Here is a 19577-nt window from a genome sequence, read left to right on the forward strand (position 1 = left end):
CCTGGGATGGGCCTACCATCCCAGGCCCAGCCCAAACGCCCCTGCACAGCAGCGGGTGATCGCTGCACCGGGGACCGTGAGCTGGACAGGACTCTGTGGGCGGGCAGTGACCCGGGCCAGACCCAGCATCCCCAGCAGCTGCCCCTGAGCTCCCCAGACCTCCCTCCCACCCCCCTCCACAGCCTGGGCTGAGGGGCGTGATGGTCACTGAGCTACAGATGTGGGCCCGCAGGTCAGACTCAGCTGGCTCACAGCCTAGCGGTGACTTCCCTAGTTTCTTACTGGAGAAACAAAGGGCACTTTCATATTTAAATAGTGTGGCCAGTGGGCTTTGGAACGCAATGCCACGGGCTTACTGGGGGTGCAGGCCTGGAGTTGCCCGGTGCCAGGATGGGGCACTTTTAGAGATAATCGGCCCCATCTTAACAAGGCCCAGAAACGGACAGTGACTTATGAAAGCCCAGCAAGGAGCCAGAACCCCGCCTCCTGACTCACAATCTGGTGCCTTCCTCTCTCCCTCCCCCACCTTCTCCTCCACGCTGTGCTCCCTTTATCCATCAAAGGCTGAATGGCCAGGATAGAGCCCGGCGTGGTAGCACGGAGGGACATATTTTACAGGGTTTGTAAACAACATTGTGACTCCCGGGTGCCCCATCCATCATGCACAAAGTTGAGAACTACACATCGAATCCAGTCCTCCTCTTGATTTGTGCAAGTAGAGAAAGTGAGGTCCCGTGACACCAAGGGACTTCCTGGATCACAGAGCGGGGTCCTGGCAGAGCCAACAACCAGATCTTGCGTCCCCTGCGAACCCAACTAAATCTTCTGGGCTGATCGTGCTAAGGCTTTGTAGCCATTGCTATATTTTTCCAATTGCAAGGAGCTGCCTGCCCACTCTCCAAGGTTTTGCAATTAATAATAGCCCATCCTTTCACCATGCCTGGGTCTCTAGCCTGCCATCTAGTGGCAACACTGAGAGCTACAGGATATTGTTGAAAAGAGGGGGAGTCCCAGGACAGAAGGAACTCCCGAAAATGAACAGGAGGACTTGGAATGTTTTAGGGAAACATCTAGAAAAAAAAGGAGGGAACCAACCAAATCTCTCTAGGATACACTTGTAAGAGCTTGTGCCCCGCCCCCCACCATGCCACCATTCCTCAGTGACTCTGGGCAGAGGAGGTGGCATCAGGGACCAAAGCGGCCCCTCCCACAAAGGTGGGGATGGACCAACCAACCTGCTCTAACAGCCTGAGGCTCCTATTAACTGAATTGCTCATGAATATGAATTGATCTTACAGTCTTTTTCCAAGGGGAGCACAGGGTGGTTTCTAAGTTGGGGGAGGGGATGTCCGGGGTCTATTTTGGCTCCCAGAGGGTCTGTGCTCCCAACAACCCCCCAAGCCAGGTTCTGAGGTAGCGAGATTCTTCCTGTCAGCTGAGAGGGACAGTCAGCTCCAAGCAGGAAACCATCCCCCAGCTCTGGCTGTCTGAGCCTCCCAGTCACACCTATTAGCAGGCGGGATGCCCCTGAGGAAGGACCTGGACTCCTCCTCCCCGGGGGGCTCCGGGCCACACAGCCTCCAAAATTGGAAGCTTCGGGAGTGCAGGGCCCATCGCTGCCATTCTCTGGAGAACCAGGCAGGCTGGCACTGGGGACTGGGAAGTGACCTGCACAGCCAGGAGCCGCCTAATGAGCTCCTCACTCAGTCCTGGGGAGGGGGAGGGTGGCAGGGAGAGACACAGGCACCACACATGCCACATGCACACACATGTACACACACGTGGTCTCCTGTGGTCATGCAGACCCTCAGACCCACATGCATCCACACAGAAATGTACAGAAACCCCCCCTAGAGAGAGACCCACATCCTGTCCCCTCCCCCCAGACCTTCTCTTCTCAAATGTCCCCTTATGTCACTGTTCCCAAGACCTGGAGGTTCAGAATGCAGGACAATGTACAAACACCTGCGTGTGACCCCCAGCACAGGCACACACACCGCTGGAAAGGGGTCCCGGCCCATGGACTCAGTGGCCATGGGGGGCTGCCTCCTGAGAGCTGTCCCTGCTTGCTCTGGGACAACAATGGGGAAGGCCAGGGCCAGGGGGTGGGGTAGGCAGGAGAAACGGGGCCCCTCCCATGCCCTCCCTCTGAGGTGGCTCAGACAAGACGCTGGGCTTCCCCCCTCACTCCCCAAGGTGAGACCTGGACCTTCTGGGCATCTGCTCCCTCAGTCCCGCCCCACCCGGTCACGGTCACGGCCATCACTGACCTGCAGTCCCGGAGCCACCCTGAGGCTGGCTTGCCTATCCCACTCATGCTCCTCACTCCTGCCAGGCATTTCTGAAACACTCTACGGCCTGGTTAGTCCCTGGACTGCACAGGGTCTCTGTTCAGACACCATCTTGGACCACCAGGCCCCCGCCTTCCCCACGTTGTGCCCCACGTGCTCCACGATGCCGGGACACCTCTGTGTCTGAGCACCGACAGCCCCGTGGCCCTGGCACAGGACAGCTGCTCAACACCCTTGCTCAGTGTGTCCCTGACGCGTAGTTCTCGCGCGGCTTCCATGTACTAGGGTAGCTGTGGGTCCTCCATGAAGCAAGCCCATCCTGTGGCCGGCACCCCAGGAAAGGGTGGGGGGGCGTCATGGAGGGGACACACACTGTGGCGAGTGTACTGGTTAGACGCCCAGGCGCCAAGGTGCCGGCTGTGTGACCCTTCTATGGGCTAAAGACAGTTTTGAACTAGGTGATCTAGAAGGAGTCTTGTAGGATTGGTGGGGGTGGGAAGCACAGAGAGAAGCTGGGGAACCCGCCCCCCCGCCCTGCCCCCAGTGAAGTCTCCCCAGAACAGTGGGAGGGGACCAAGGGCACAGTGCTGAGCTGCTTCTCCCCACTCCCCTCACAGCTTTGCTCCTCATCACTCACCCCTACCCCGCCCCAGCCTCCCCATCCTTTCCTCAGGACCTTCAGAGTAGCACTCGGGGCTCCCTGGGGGTTCCTGCCATGTCAACATTCACAGGTGGGGACGTGACCCTGTACGTGCGCCCCGGGGACCCCCTCCGTACTTGGCCTGGTCTGCCCATCTCAGAATGAAGTTACGGTTGGGCCACCCAGCCTCCTCCACAAATACCCTTCCTTAAGTGTGGCCTCCGCTGCCCTACCCCACCGGCCCAGAGTCAAGCCAGCCCCACGGGCACTCGCCACCGACCTGAGCCTCACCAGAGTTGTCAGAGGATTCAGTCAGCCGTCAGTACATCAAATGCCACACCGAGGTAGTAGGTGCTCACGAAACTTCCTGCCCTTTGCTGACAGGGCTAAATCCCAGTCAGGAGCCAGCTGGGCGCTCCCTCCTTCTCTCCCTCCCCATCCCCCATCCTACTCCAAACTCAGGGTCCTAGAAAGAACACTGCTCGGAAAGTCGGGAGGCCTCTTGAGCAAGTTACTTGGTGTCTCTGAGTCTCGGTTTTTTCACCTCGGTTCTCCATGAGAACAGCCCGCCTCCGTCACGGAGGGATCATAAGCTCACGAAAATCACGGAGATGGAAAAGCTCCGACGATTGTGAATATGGACAGATGCCAGGGCCTCTCATAACATAACCTCTCAACACTGGGCGGGTGGACAGACAGACGGATCGTTGGGTCCTGATGTGGGTGGGTGCGCGGGCACCTGGCTGGGGGACAGAGCTTGAGTTCTAAGTGGGCACTGTGAGGGCTCTGAGGCTCCCCTCCCCTGCGAAAGCCGGGGCTGCTCTCCCTTACACTAAACAGCTTCTTTTCACATGTGTGTCCTCCTTGAGAGCCGCCCCACACGAGGAGCCTTGTTCCCGAAAAACCAGACTCCCCAGAATCCTGCTACTCCCGTTCTTATGGGACTCAGAGCTACCAGGACCTCCCTCCCTCCCAAAAATGGGCCCAGGAGCCTGGTGGGAGCAGGACCCACATCCGTCCAGTCACTGAGGGATCCCCATGCCCAGCCCAGGCGCTGGAAGGTGCTGGTCAGTCTTGTCTTAGTGCAGGAGTGGCTGCCGAGGCAGGGGGCAACGGGGGGAGCCAACTCACTGGGCACACGGTTGATGGCTTTGAGGGGCCTCAGGACGCGCACGGTGCGGATGGCCGACAGGTTGATGTTCTGGAGGTCCAGGGAGTACTCCACCATCCTGCAGAGAAAGGGGGACAGTGAGGGATGGCGCGGGAGCGACACGGCCTCGGACCAGGCCACAGCCATCTAGCCACCCACGCTCGTCCATCCGCGCCCACAGCTGCCTGGGGGAGAGAGGAAGGAACGGGGTCAGGATCCCGGCTGCGGCCCAGCACTTGCCAAGTGGCTCTTGCCCGTGCTTGTGCTTCCCTAGCAGCCTCTGAAGCAGGGAAGGCTAGCAGGGGAGAACCAAGGCGGGGGTGGGGGGCGGCTGACCCCAGGCAGTGACCAGAAGGCAAAATCACAGCCGCAGTGTCAGGTCCTGGCTGCTGGCAGAGACCTAGAGCCGGGCCCCCAGTCCTTACATCTCCCCCAGCCCCCAGGTCCCCAGTAAGCCTGGCTTCGATGCCCAAAGTCACAGACGAGGAGAGGAGCCAGACAGAGGTGACATCGTATGTCCCAGGTCGCCCAGCCAGGGTCACAGCACATCTGCCCCTCCCTGTCTGCTCTCCAGTCCTCTGAGCCCAACCACGGGCTCCCAGCAGTCCAGGTGTCACCTCCGGGGATGCGACAGGCACGCCGTACTTGGCTTGCAGGAAAAGTCCATGCTCTCCCAGGCACACTCTCCACAAGGCGCCCAGGCTCCGGCCTCATGGGCTCAGTGCATCGGCCACACCAGGCCTCTGCACCCTCTGTCCCTTCCGCTTGGGATGCTCTATCTCATCTGTCCACTGAAACCTTTCTCATGCTTTAAGGATGAGGTGATGCCCCTTAGAGTCCTAGAAGTTTTTCCACACCAGAGTCTGCAATGAACCAAGCCAGTATGGGGGCTACAGACCCAAGAAGGACTCAGAGCTGGCCCCAGCGCTCAGGAGTAGCCACTCCAGCCAGGGAAAGACCCAAAGGCAGAGATGACACTGGAGCCCTTACTGCTCCTCCAGGACCTCAACCAAGAAGTCCACCCTCCCTCACCACATGCAACTGGCCCTGAAACACCTTGGAGGAATTTTGTCTCCTCCAGGAAGTCTTCCCAGATCTCCACTGCAGGCAGCTCTCTGGGGTCCCCTCTGTGGTTTCCCAGCTTCCATCAGATCCTGCTTGTCCTGCTCAGTTCCTACCTGTCCCTGCTCTCCCCCTACTAGGCCTACAGCCTCAGCCTGACCCGGGGTGCGGCTCAGCAGACCCTCCCACCCTCTCCCCGCCAACCCCATCCTCCACCCTGGGGCTCCAGCACGGCCGCCAGCTCCACCTGTCACTACCATCAGCGGGGAAATGAAGGCTTTTCCCACACACCAGGCAAACCTGTCCAACTGTTGGGAAGCCACCGCCCCCTCCCGCTGCTTGAAGAATAATTGAGTGAAAGCTTCTTTGCCTGAAATGCCTCCATCCGTCCCCCAGCTTCCTGGGGCCCAGGCTCCGGCTCCTATGCTCTCTCTTGCACGCAGAGTCACACACCTGCACACAACCGTCGGTGCACGCACACACACTCACTCCTTGGACACCCTCATCCACACACACTCCTACCAGAGCCCATATTCAGAAGAGGGGGCGTGACCCAAAAAGTGACAGAGAATTAGAATAGAGAGATGGGGACCTGGAGGACCAAGGAGGGGAGGTAGAGGAGGAGGAGGGGGGAGAGGAGGGGGAGGAAAAGGAGGCGGAAGGGGGAGGGGGAGGGGAGGAAGAGGCAGAAGCGGGAGAAGGAAGGGGGGAGGGGGAGGAGAGAGGGGAGGTAGGGGCAGTCGCCAGGCAGAAAGGGTGCTGCAGGCTGAGGCCGGCCCAGGGGCAGTGGGTGGGGAGAGAGGGTGATGTGTGCCCGGGCACGGAGGGAGTGGAGCTCTCTGAGGATTCCGTGCGTGGGTGAGCCAACTGTCATTTTCATATTTTGTAGAAAGAGCTCTCCAGGCAGCCACGGAGACGTGTGTGATGAAGGCACTGTGGGGGCGGCACACACGGGCACACAAACAGGCGCTCACACTGATTCGGGCACACGCACAGGCAGACACACACACACACACACACACACACCCCTGGCTGGAGAGCGAGCTGGCCCGCTCCTCCCGCACGCCCCTCCCCCACCTGTCCTCTTCCTCCTGCCCTGGCTCCCTCCATCCTGTCAGCAGGGGCAGCACTACGCCCTGGACACAGCTGGGCTCCCCAGGCTCCATGTGGCCTTTGCTGGGGGTGCTGGGGTGAGGGTGCCCAGCCTCTGCCAGACTGAATCCACAAGGATCCTTTGTTTCGGGAGCCCCAGGGCACACCTGCTGAGCTCTGGCAGGTGACAGCCCAGGATTTGTTCCCATCCCCACCAAGTCTCGAAGTCTCGCAATAAAAATAAATAGATGCCTCCCAGACTGAGGGCTAGACAGAAACAGCACACGGCGTCGGAGGGCCTGCTGCCTGCCACCAGTTCTCATTCCTTACCTGCGGTAACCCATTTGAGCGCCCCCCCCATTCCTCCGAACCCACCACACCATTCCCCACACTCCGCTGGGGGCTCCCCACTGCAGGCGCCCTCCGGCCAACCCTGCCTGACCCCTGGCCCTGCCTCACACTGCTCCAGGGGCTCCATGTCCCCCCAAGAAGAATCTGTGGGAGACTGCTTCTTGCTTCTTCAATAAGCAAGGCTGCCCACAGAGACCACGTCCCCAGCCCTGCCCTGGGACAGGCCGAGACCAAGAACTGGAAACATCTACAGATACCCGGGCTATTCTGGCCTCGGGGTGAGAAATCAGGCTCAAGCTCTCCCTCTGTGTTTCTCTAAAACAGGGAGGGGACCGGCGCCTGCGTTCTGAGTGAGCCACAGGGTGTAGATGAATGTTACCAAGACCCATGATTAGCCAGGGTCAAGAAGTTTTAGGATCTGAGCACCTCTCAGATCCCAAGCAGCTTGTGGGAAGCTGATCAGACTCATGCCCGTCTCTGAGGTGGACTGAAGCAGCCACATTGCCTGGCAGGCCCAGAGAGAGGCACTGGTCCAGCCTCTTCCCTTCCCCCTGACCCAACTCTCCAGGGCTTCAGTGTGGGAACACACCTTCACAATCTACTACCGAAATGTCCCTGAGACCTCATCACTTGCAGCCCTCAGGGGGTCCACTGAAAAGCTCCCATGAGAAATTTCTTGGAGAATGTAGTGTTAGGAATCTTAGCTCTGAGCTTCCTGACAATCCAGTCAAGGAGGAAAGGTAATGAGTTACTGAGTTCTTAGCAAGAGAGATCCTTCCAGGAAATCCACTGGCCTAAACATTTCTGCCAGGTTCTATACCTCTCTTCTATGTTTCTACTTGGGGGTGTTATATTGCACCTACATCTCCTCTGGGGGAACCAGACAGGGTATAAACACATTCAGTGATAAAGAACACATAGTAAGTGAACAGTGAAGAATCCAGGAGTTCTCGTTCTTCTCTGAGGGGAAGAGGACAGAAAGGGGGATACTGGACAAGGATGGAGAAAGATGGGCAGAACATGTAACTAGAAGGGTGGAAATGCGGGTTTAAGTCTATCTCACAGGAACCATGATGTCTTGATGGTGACTCTGTGCACCAACTTGGGACAGTCTGCTCACAGCTCCCTGACCCCTGCCCTAGTCTGGTCACCATCCCTCTCTTCCGACAGGTACAGCAGCCTCCTGACTATTCTCCCGTCTCTTGCTTCCTCCCCCCAATCCCTTCTTCAATCAGCTAAAACCTCCTAAAATTCCAATCTAGCTGTATTGCTCCCTGACTTAAACTCTCAGTGGCTCCCCATTGTTCTCAAAACAAAGTCTAAGCCCCTCTCTGCTCTGGCTTATTCCACACTCTGTTCATACTTCCTGTCTAGCATGGGTTCCCCCAGAGCAGACCCTGAGCCAAGAGCTCTGGAGGTGATCCCAAGGAGTGTGGCAAGGGAGGGAAGGAAACAGAGAAAAGCCAATGAGGGGCTGTTCGTGAGCGGGTCACTGGCGTGGACAATGGGGACACAATCGGGACGCTCTGAGAGACTGTGTGGAGTGAGCCTCAGAATGGGACCAGAGGGGGTCAGGGCTGGCCAGCCACCCCTCCCTCTGAGACATACCCCCACACCAACCCCACACAGCATACAGTAGGCACTCAGGGATCTGCTTTGCATGAATAGCACATGTGATGAAAGAAGCTACTTCCCTCCACACCCTGGATGACAGCTAGGGAGACACCCCCCCCTTCCAAAAAAGAGAGGGTGAAGAGGGGTCACTCTATGGGTAAATAACCACTGGGCTGACTTCCCTCGGGCCCCAAGTAAGACATCACTTACGGGAGTGAGAAATTAATTCCTAATTACACAGTTACTTTATCACACAGTTTTCGGTGCTAAAAGTCTAAAAAAAAAATCAACAAAAACCCCCACTACCTCCTGCCAGCTCCCAAGCACCTAATTAGGTAAGTAATTTTGCTTTAAAGCGAACACTTCTGTCCTGACATCACCCCAGGAGGAGAGTAGTTGAACCCAGTTCCAGGGCTCTCCTTGAGGAGAGGGGCTCAGGCGCAGGAGTGGGCTGGGAGAGAGACCCCGGGTCTTCAGGGCACAGCCCTACCTATTCCTGCTGAGAGGCCTTCCTCCCCCACCCCTGGATCCCCTGGCTCCCAAGAGAGCCCTAGAGGCCCAGGCCGGGTCACATGGCAGACACCAACCCCCAGCCACCGTGACTAGTTCAGGATGGGCATGAGACCCCATGGGTCCCATGGGCCATGAGGGGCAGCCCGGCTGCTGAGCTGGGGTGACAGGGAAGAGGGCTTTCCCTGGCTAAGCTACCGCCTGGAAACCCTTAGGCACTCACAGCCATCTTGCCTCCATGGTGGCCTAAGAATTCTGCCAACTCAAAAGAAGGCTGAGTCCAGAGCTGGAGAGAAGCAGGAGCCTGGCCATATGGTTCGAGCTCTCCCTCCATCCAAATCCCAGATCTGCGCTCTGCTTTCTCCAGTTGTGAGCCAATACAGTCCCTCTGAGGCTTGGGCCGCACTTGCCTTTGGTTTCTCCCACTGACTCAAGGGTCCTGGCTGGTTCACAAGGGTTTCCTGAGCACTATGTGCCGGGCACTTGACACACCTTCCCGTTGAGGGACTTCTGGACCCCACTGCCAGATTTGGAAGCTGAGACTCAGGAAGAGGCCAGATCACACAGCCAGGGAGCGTGGCATTCGGGAGCTCTGCGCAGCCCGCCCCACTCCTCAGGCATCAGGCCAGCCGCCTTCTGGCTCCCAAGCACCCCCGCCTCAGCTGGCCAGGTAGCCAGGAAACCCCCCCCACACACGGCAGTGCCTAGAATCAGGCAAGCACCCCTGGGGGAAGTTTTCCCCGGTGGTTAGAGCATGGAGCCCGGATCCCAACCCCAGCATACCAAGTCACTGAACTGACCTCCCATGGCTGTGGGGAAAATGCTATGGGCTCCTACATAGAGTCAGTGCTTAGAACAGGGCCTGGCCTCGGGGTGCCTGGGTGGCTCAGTCAGTTGAGCATCGGACTCTTGATATCAGCTCAGGTCATGATCTCAGGGTCCTGAGATCAAGGCCCGCATCGGGCTCCTGGTCAGCAGGCTGTCTGCTTGAGTTTCTCTCCCTCTCTCTCTCTGCCCCTCCACCCACTGCACACACTCTCACTCTCACACTCTCTCTCACAGGTGTGCATGTGCACTCTCTCTCTCCTCTCTCTCTCTCAAATAAATAAATCTTAAAAAAAAAAAAAAAAAAAAAAAAAAAAAAGAACAGGGCCTGGCCCAAGGAGGAGCCAAAGAAGCGCTGACAGTTCCTTCGTGGGGGCCTCATTCCCTGCCTCAGCTCACACCTGCCCACGAATCGCAGGTGCCTGCCTGCACTCCTCCCTGAGTCCCACCTCCTACCTGAGAAAGCCCAGCAGGAAGGGCCTCCGGAAGCTCTGACGTGACCCCAGCACCGTCTGCCACGTGCCCTGCCTTCCAGGAGCGCGTGCACACCCCACATTCCCACAGTGCCCTGGGCTTTTTCCAGGATACCTGCCTTTGCACCTGCCCGACCTACCCGGGGGCCCCAGAAAGGCCCAGGGCCCACCCCTGAACTAAGCTCGCCTGCCCTGTGTCCCGCTGTCCTCTAGGAGGGCACCTCTGGCTCTGACATGTGCTCTGTCATGTCCCAGTTCCCCAGGGCAGGGCCTGGCTCAGAGTCCCAGCTAGGTCCCAGGTGTCCCAGCCCAGGACAGGTTCTCCATGCCAACTTGTCAAACACAGAACTTGAGGGACAAGAACAGGAAAAAAAAAAAAAAAAAGCCTGGAGCTGACAAGAAGCAACATAAAATGACTGAGATTTAACATCTTTCCAGGAAATACCCCTCCCAGGAGATGATTTCTGTGTGTTGCTGATAAAAATAGGGTGTTTCCTCAATCTTTGCAAGGGGCCCACGGGGGCTTTCTTAAAATGTAATTTAAGATGTAGCTAATGGAAAGGAAGCTGAGATGCTGGAAATGGCAGATCATCTGTCAGGAGACAGCCCTGTGATGACTCAGGCATGCTCTAGCGGGTGACTAGACCACCAGCCCACATCGCTACCCCGCATTTAGCGCATAGTAGGTGTGCAACTAAGGGAGGTTAGGAGGGAGGAAATAATGGAAAGAGAGAATTAGGGAGCAATCACATTAACCCATGACCTTGGCCAGCACTTTCTGGTTTACAGGTCACTTCCATCCAGACACCCTCACACAAATCCTATGAAACCAGAAAACAGGGATTATGAAACCAACTTGGGCCAAGTTCAGAGTCAGGGAAAGTTCTGGGGCCTCAAAGTCCAAGGAAAGGCTGCATACACAAACCCCAGGCAGGTGGGACCCAGGGCACCACAGCAGCAGGAGAGCTGCATCTTCTCCACACAAGCCTCCGCTCGGACGACAATACTCCAGTGACTTCATCTCTAGGTACAGCTGCCACACAAATACAGGAGTCCCAGGTAAATCAGAATTTCAGATAAACAATAAGACGTCATTTTTATGTATAGGTCCCAAATATGCCTCCCGATGTCTGCTTCATGAAATTTTGCACGTTACACTAGCCTCCTCTGGGTACGACCAGTGGACACAGCTGCTGGGAGCCAGACAGACACTCTGGGCTCTACCAGACTTTAGGGGGTAAATGTCCCTCTCGGAGGACTCAGCCGGCAGCCCTCTGAGGGCTGGTAAAGTTGCCCAGGTCCTCAGGGGCAGGTGGACTGGAATATTTTGGCCTCTGAAAAGGTAAAACCCTTCGTGTTGTGAGTCAGCATGGGCTCTGGGCCAGCCCTATGTGAGCACATTTCAGATCTGGGCCCTACAAGCTGTGTGACCTGGGGCAGGTTGCTGCTCTCTCTGAACCTCCATTTCCAAATGTGCAACATGGCATTAAGCACCCCCTCTCCCAAGTTCTCGGGATTGTGAGGACGTAAGGGAGCGCAACGCCGTCAGTAAACACCACTTCTGGGAAACCTGCTGATTTCTGCCTACCCGGAGCTCCCTTCCCAGCTCTCGGGCGAACAGTCCTGGCATTCTGCGAAGTCTACGCTTCCCACTCTCAGGCCACGTGGCATGGGTGGGGCCCGGACTGGCGATCACCAATCAGAGCACAGCCTCATCCCAACCGCAGTGATTGGTTCAGGAATGAGCACATGACCCACGCGGGCCAATCCAAGTCAAGGAAGCTACGTTCCACACTCCTTGGAGGGACTGTGAAAGGGAAGGGCCCCTTCCAGTGAGTCCAAGAGAGGGCTCTGAGGCCCGGGGCTGCCCTCTGCCACCCGCACCCCCCGGCAGGAAAGCTGCCGGGATGTATGTCAGCACAGAGCAAGGAGCAGAGCTGTAAGATGGAAGGACACAGTGTCTAGTGATCTCTTCCAGGATTCCGGATCAAATGGGCCCTGAAACCAGAGACCTCGCGGCTTTCAGGAAAGGAAATGATAAACTCCCCTAAACCAGGATCGGCAGGTTCCTTTCCCGTTTTAACCGAGAGAGGCCTTCTGGATTCATGATTGACTGGTGTCGGCTTGTCAGCCTGTGGCCTGAGAATCTCCGGCGACTTACCCCTCATCCCGCATAGCGTGTAGCATCTTGTTTCCATGGAAACAAACCTGAGTGGTTATCATTGCTCTCATCCACTCTACTCCACAGCAAATGAGAAAAACATCCATCCCAAGGTTCCCACTGGAATCTTCCCAGGTCCACACCCACCCAACGCCAGTTCAGCTTAAAAGAAAGTGGCTCCACACATGGGTGGCTCAGTCGGTTAAGCACCTGCCTTGGGCCCAGTTCATGATCCCAGGGTCCTGGAACTGAGCCCCCGGCGCTGGGCTCCCTGCTCAGCCGGAAGTCTGCTTCTCCCTCTCCCTCTGACCCTCCCCCCTGCTCATAGTCCCGCTCCCATGCTCTCTCTCACTCTCAAATGAATTAGGAAGGAAGGGAGGGGAGGAGGGATGGAGAGAGGGAGGGAGAGAAGGGTAGAAAGGAAAGGAAGAAAATGGCTCCAGATACCCTCTCCTGCAGCTCTACAGTGCCTGGTCACAACAGATTCCAAGCAAACAAGTCATGGAGACTCCCCCTCCATGCTGGCCCAGAGCCAAGCTCTAGGGACTCTGGGATGTTGAGTCAGCCTCAGCCCTGCCCTCAGAGCCCCAGTGCTTGGAGCAGACAGACCCTGTAGAGCCCAGGATAAATCAGGATGTAAAGACAGGAAGATCAGGAGGGTGCCCAGGTCTTGTTGACATAAGGAGTGCTTCCCTGACTCACAGATGATGCATACAGAGTCATGCCGGAGGGAGGACAGCTCCAAAGGCTCCTGGAAACAGCCACAATGATGACACTCTGACTCCCATAACCGCAGCCCAGTCTGTGAGCAGGGACAGGCCTCTGCACAGCCTGGATGGCTTGAATTTGACTTTAGACTTCTCAACAGATCACACATCTTGCCCTGTCAGCCCAGGCAGAGCTCCTGAGGCTCCAGTGAGGCTTGGTAACATGACAGGGCCTCAACTTTGGCCAAGAGCAGACAGAGAAACTCAGGCCCTAGGAGAGGAATGTGGCACACGCTGAGAGTTGCCCACGTAATGTGCACTCTCTCTTCTTCCAATCCTGCCTGGCCCCAGGGAACAATTCTTGGCTGATGGAGCCAAATTCAATGATGTTTTCTATTTTGCTGGCTATCCCTGCAGCTAAACGTGGCCACAAGACCCAGTTCTGGCCAAGTGTGCTAGCACGGAGGAAAGATCTAGGAAAGAAAATGTCTTCCTGATCCAAGTGGACAGGCACGACTGGTACAGCCCTGTTTCCTTTCATCCTTCCCTCCTTCGAGGCAGGCACGAAGCCCACAGCTTCAGGAGCTACCTTGTGACCATGAAAGGAAGGCCTGGAAAATCACAGACATTAGCCCCCACATCACAGAGCCAGCATCAGCACGCATCGGCTTCAGAACTTCATGTTATGTTGGAAAAAACACCCCAGGATTTCCTCAAGCCACTGCTGATTGAGTCTTCTGTTACTTGCAGCCAAATGCTTCCCAGCAAGTTAAACAAAACCAGGACTCAACTCCAGCCTCTGGAGCCTCGCTCCCTGGGTTCACCTTCCAGCCCTTTCCCTTACCAGCCCGTGACCGTGGGCAGGTCTCTCCCTGCTACCGTGCCTCATCTGTGAAATGCAACTCACCACGGTCCGTCCCTCGCAGAGGCAGTCTGAAGATGAAACCAGCAAATGCCCAGCTTGGCCCCGCAGTGCGCACTCGGCAAACAGTAGATGTTCTTACTTTTTATCACACCCCAGATGGAGCCGAGGAAGATTCAATTCCCTTTGCTTTCTAAAGAACCACGGACGGGCACTTCGGACAAAAGGACCTCCCAGCAAGCAACTGCAGAGGGGACGTGCCTGCCTGCTCTTTTTAGAAAGCTCCAGTCTGGGGTTGAGGAACAATTCTTATTGACATTTTGTTTCCCCAGAGCCTGTAAAAGTCAGGATGGGCAAGCTGTTACCTGTGTGTGCTCACTTGCGCCCGAAAAGAGGTTCCCAGGGTCTGATGGACACAGAGCAGCCCCTCCTTCTCGCTCCCCGGCTGAGGGGCTGAGTTACTGACATTACTGCTATCTGTGTTAATATTTTTAATGATGATAAGAAATTCCTAGCGGGGGTCCCCACAGTTCTGTTCATGAGGTACGTCTGCCTGTCACGATCTGTCATAATACTCAGATCCCGGCCCCAGACCAGAGACGGGGCCCTCCTCGCGCTTCTTCCCCAGAACTGGGAGTCGTCATCTCCCCTGGAAGCTCTCCCGGTCAAGGGCATCTTGAGGGTCAAATGAGTGAGAGCACCTGCACTGGGGCCAGCCGGGTGTTTGGTTAAAACGCAAATTCCTAGGTCCTCCATACCCAGATCCCTGGGTCTGGATCCTTGGGGGTGGGAGGCCCGGGAACCTGCATTTTAACATGGACCTCCCCCACCCAGAGATCCTGTTGCTCCTTGAACTTTGAGGAGCACTGAGAAGGGGGGCAAGGCTGTGCATGTGTCTGAGGAGTGGAGAGGTTGGTTGCCTATTCCTGGTCTGCTTGTGGTCATCCCTTAGCTTCGTCACTTTCCTACACCAAGGCCCTCTCTGGGATGCCATCACAGTTGGAAGTTTTCAAGAGCTTTCTGACTCAAGGCAGCTCCTGTTCCCTGCATTCATCCAAGACGGGGTCCTCACCAGCCGTGCCCTTGGCAAGACTCTGCCTCAGCCTCATTCTGGAAAGGTCCCTGCAGCCCAGTCCCCCAGCCCTGGTTCACCTAAGAAAATCATCACTGGAATTCCTGGGGAAGATTTTAACAGAAGTGCCCAGGCCCCTCCCCACAGATGGCAATGGCCATTCAGGTTTTTGGTTGGGGGAGGAGGTAGAAGTACCAGCACAATGCACTGAGAGAGATAGAGACATAGAGACTTGAGATAGAGAATATCTCAAGTTCAACAGTAACGCCATTGACTATTTCATGACTTCCTAATAGACAAGAGCAGAAAAGTGTAGTTCAGATAAGACAGTGAGGTGGGTTCAAGCATAACCCATATTTACTGGAGGTTTGTCCCACACTGAAAGAGAGTCTCTCCTGAGCAGATCAAACACAGGAAGTAAGTGTAATGAGTGATTGAATCAGGACTCCAAGGGATCACTGTAAGAGAAGATTAATGGCAAAACACGCAAAGTTTGGTACTTGGGTTAAGAAAAGGTCAACTGTCTCTAGTTCCAGGGTAGGAGAGACCTGGCTTGGAACGTGAACACAAAGGGCGTGGCAGGGAGCACAGCCGCTCAACAGGTCACCACATGGCACGGGGACAAGGACAGCCCATTCTCTCTGCCCCGTGAGCTGTCATTGGGAGTTTGGGGACCTACCCCAGGCCAGGCACCGTGACAGCCTCAAATGAGCCCAGCAGATGAGGTGGCCTCGGCTGTCCTCTGACTAATGGTGGCAGGTGTTGGGGACATTCCATGTGAAGACAGGGAGGGCGTCTGGGTGGCTCAGTCAGTTAAGAATCTGCCTTCAGCTCAGGTCATGATCTCAGGGCCCTGGGATTCGAGCCCTGCATTGGGCTCTTTGCCCAGAAGGGGGTCTGCTCCTCTCGCTCTCTCCCCCTCTCCCCATCCCCCTACTTGTGCTCTCTTTCTCTCATTCTCTCTCAGATAAATAAAATCTTTAAAAAAAAAAAAAGGAAAGGAAAAGGAAAATGAGAGGGAGCCGCAAGGAGGAAAGGAACCGCCTTCCAAATTCTGAAGGACGTCGTGAGTCTGTCAGAGATGACCTCCCCTGCGGGTTCTGGGCCTCCTGTACTATCAGGCCCCTGCCTCCCTCTCTGTCCCCATATTTTAGCACCTGCCCACCCTCCCCAGGATCCTTAGGCTAATTCCCCTCACACGCCTTCCCCGAACAGCCCTGGGGGCCCTCTGCAGGCCGTCCCCCCTCCTTTAGACACTCTGCCCTCATCCTCTGCCCGTTCAGCTCTTATTCCCCGCCGGGGCCGCTCTTCTTCAGGGGGCACCCACCACCCCCCCGTGTAAATCAGGTCCCCGTTCCACAACATCATGGTCCTCTGCACTTCCTTGCAACAGCCCTGAGCCCAATTTAGAATTTACTTAGCATCATATTCTCTGTTTTACATCTGTTTTCTAAGCCATGAGATCATAATGGCATCTGTCTTGTTCAACCCAAGGCCCGGCATGTAGTAGGTGCTCAATAAATACTGATTTTTTTAAACAAACAAGTGAATGAATGTTCCCAGCAGATGGGAGCTACAGGAAGACAAATTTGGCTCAGTGAAAGAAAGAATTTTCTAGCACATCGGGCTGTCCCCATTTGGTATCAGCCGCTAGGTGAGTTCCCCACAGCGACAGCATGCGAGCAGGGGCTGACTGGATGTGGAGGTGAAGGCTCTGACCTCGAAGGAACCTTCCAGCGTGGAGACTGTCTCCTCCACAGCTTGAAAAAGGAGCCAGTAATTTGGGGAAGGGGAGGAGCAGGAAGGAAGAAAACGGCCTTGGGATGTCAGGCCCGTTACTCAGGAAACCTAACATTTATAGCACCAAGCGGGGCTGCGACTGGGGAGCTGGGCTGTGGAGCCTCGGGTTGTGGCTTCCCATCCTGCCCTCCACACCCACACCATCCCTAGGCACAAAGGACAAGGACGACCTTGAGAACAAGACCGGTCTGGGTCACCCACATGTGTTCATGACTCTAGGAAAAAAGTCTCCATTGAACCTCCCCCCAACCAGGACCAGCTATATAATTTGTGGAACCCAGTGCTAAATGTAAATGCAGGGCCCCCCTTCAAAATCTAGAAGGAATTTCAAAACGGTGACATAGCAGAGCATTAAACCCAGCATGCCCCGCCCTCGTGACTGCGCATGCGTGCAGCCCTTGCTCTACCTGCCCCCGACCCCGCCACCGACCCCACACCTGCCCAGCGGGATGCTGGCCTATGGACCCCACCCAAGGACTGAGAGAAGATACCAGAGACCTTGCCAGTCCTCACTCTGCTCAGCTTGGATTTTCAGTGTTTTAATTGCGCAGAGGGGGGAACTCAGCAACAGAGACTCTTCAAGTCAAAAGGGCAAGATGGGGGTGCTCGTAGGAGGCACTGAGTGGAACTGGCAAAGCAAATGCCTTCCCCCAAGCAGGAGTCAAGAACAATTATCCTAAAACCTGGAAGTAAGGCACAGGGAGGTCAGTATTTCTCACCGTGTCATTTAGGAGCACTACTTAACAGACCCAGCTAAAGATTACTTCACTATCAGGGGGAATATCCCTTGGTTTTGTTCACTATTGACTGTTAATTAAAGGTCTGGCTGCTGTGGAATCACATTAACCTGCAGTTTTGTAAGTGATTCTGCACAACAGAAAAGATAACCCAAGTTATCGTTTTATGACCCTATAGGTCGTTAACCAGTTTTGATTCCACCCTAACTCTCTCATCCCCACATTTTCTCTCCAATGCCTGTTTTCCTAATTCTGCCAACTACCAACTTGCCAGTTCTCATTAAGACAGGGCTAAATCACGTGCCTTTTAAGATTTGTGTGCAGGTCATTTTTTTTTTTTTAAACTCTTTGGGGATTATACTTTGACTTCAAGGTCAGGAAAGGACTGTTAAGAAGCCTACTTCATATCCATAAGATGAGAGTCGAACGAATATCACACCCATAAAACAAGAATGGGTCTGAGAAATCCAGGAACAAGAAATGATCTTGGGAATTAACAAGACACAGGGGAGACGAATGATTCCAGGAGGGGCAGTAACTAGAAGAAAGGACATCATTGGTGACTCAGAAGACAAGTCAACAAATTCTCCTCTAGTATAGATGAAACCTTTGAGGGAAAAGAGGGTAAATGCAGAGAACAGATACAGTCCCACTTCATGGGACTGCCAGCAAGCAGCAGAGAAGAATGGACAAAACCCAAAAAGCCAATAAAATATATATATATATATATAGATATATATATATCTATATATATATATATAGTTTTTTTTTTTGACGTGAAGGAAATACCAGTTCTAAAAGGCTCCATGGGGAGCAGTTCTATACCTAAACTTGCCCTAGTGAATTGTCTGAATTCTGAAGGTGAGGAGAAAACCCTACAAGGATCTGGCAGGGAAACAGCCAGGAAGAGGAGTCAGACCTGTCCTGGACTCACCCGCAATTCGAGCTTGTGGATTTCAATGGGACCACATGCAGGGCTCTGAGGAGAGAAATTATGATTCCAGAGTGAAGCAGACAAAAACTGTCCTTCGCACAAGAAGATCAAAGGAATGTAGGTTTGGAGAGACAACTCTGAAAAATTACACTATCCAAACACCTTGTCTTTAAAACAACAACAAACGACTTAAGGATGGCCTCCAGCCAAAGCAAAATGAGAAGGAGAATGAAAGACTTGACCACGGGAGGGGCACAGTTCACGAGAAACCATATGAACCCAGCACAGCTTCCAGCAAGGTCCAAGTAATTGACAGAGTGGCGGTGAAGTTGAACTCTGTTCTCAGGAAAGCCTGCTGAGCAGAGGTGTAATGTTTTTTTTTAAACGCTGGTGGACAAATCATTTCATTTCAGAACATCCCTGTGGATTTCAGCATACACTGATTTCCCATCTCGGCTGGGTGCCTGTCTTTCCTCCTTGCCCTGTCCCAGGGGCACCTTGCATGCAAGCACACACACACGCACACACACTGACACACATACAAGAGTACTCGCACTGTCACAGACACCCACACGTGCACACTCCAGCCTTTCCCTCTCCCTCTCTGTCTCTTGCCCCTCTCAGTTCTGCCCTGTTGACCCATTACCGGGCATGATGAACACCTGCTTATCCTCCCGCTCTTGTGTGTCACCTCCTCAGGAAAGTCCTCAAACCCCCAAGCCACCATGTTGTCTCAGAGATGCTCTCAGAAAACCACAGAGCTTCTCCTAGAGTTCTTGTCTCTGTGTGTGTGTCACGTTCGCCTCCATAGCTGGTGGATGTCTCTCCCTGCACAGTAGCTGGGAAGAACGAGGCCTGTTCTGCGTTGGCTGTTCTTCCTACCCCATGCCTAGGACAGTGCTTCAAAGGAGCTCATTCGACCCTTGGCTGTTAGATGAATGCAGGAGTAGCCACCAGCCCAGTCTGACCCAGGAAAGCAGGAACAAGGCACAAAGCAGAGTCCAAGAGGCTCCAAATGGACTAACCTGCAACCTGGCTTCTCTCTGACTGTAGTTTGTGTCTTGACAGAAATAACCACAGTATGGAGTCACACAGTGCCTGAGTTGGGGCTGTCTCTGACCTGCTGAGCGATTTAGGGTAATAGTTAACATTGATTGGGCACTCATTTTGATAGAGCCATACTTATCCTCATTTTACAGATGAGGAAACTGAGGCTCAGGTTAAGTTTCTTTCTCAAGGTCCTACAGTTAGTGTGAAACAGACCCAGTATCAGCAGACAGTGCAGGAGGACACATG

At 54.9% G+C, this 19577-nt stretch overlaps 1 protein-coding gene across 2 annotated transcripts in view; it reads right to left on the bottom strand.

The window, feature by feature from the left end:
• CACNA1I (calcium voltage-gated channel subunit alpha1 I) overlaps nucleotides 1-19577 on the bottom strand; it is a 114378-nt gene that overhangs the window by 61945 nt on the left and 32856 nt on the right. For both annotated transcript variants that reach the window (XM_082739911.1, XM_082739912.1), the window contains exon 5: nucleotides 4063-4160. In XM_082739911.1, the coding sequence (XP_082596037.1) occupies nucleotides 4063-4160 (98 nt within the window). The remainder of the gene's footprint in view (nucleotides 1-4062; nucleotides 4161-19577) is intronic.

The sequence above is a fragment of the Mustela nivalis genome (assembly GCF_964662115.1).
Source record: "Mustela nivalis genome assembly, chromosome: 7".
Taxonomy (NCBI): domain Eukaryota; kingdom Metazoa; phylum Chordata; class Mammalia; order Carnivora; family Mustelidae; genus Mustela; species Mustela nivalis.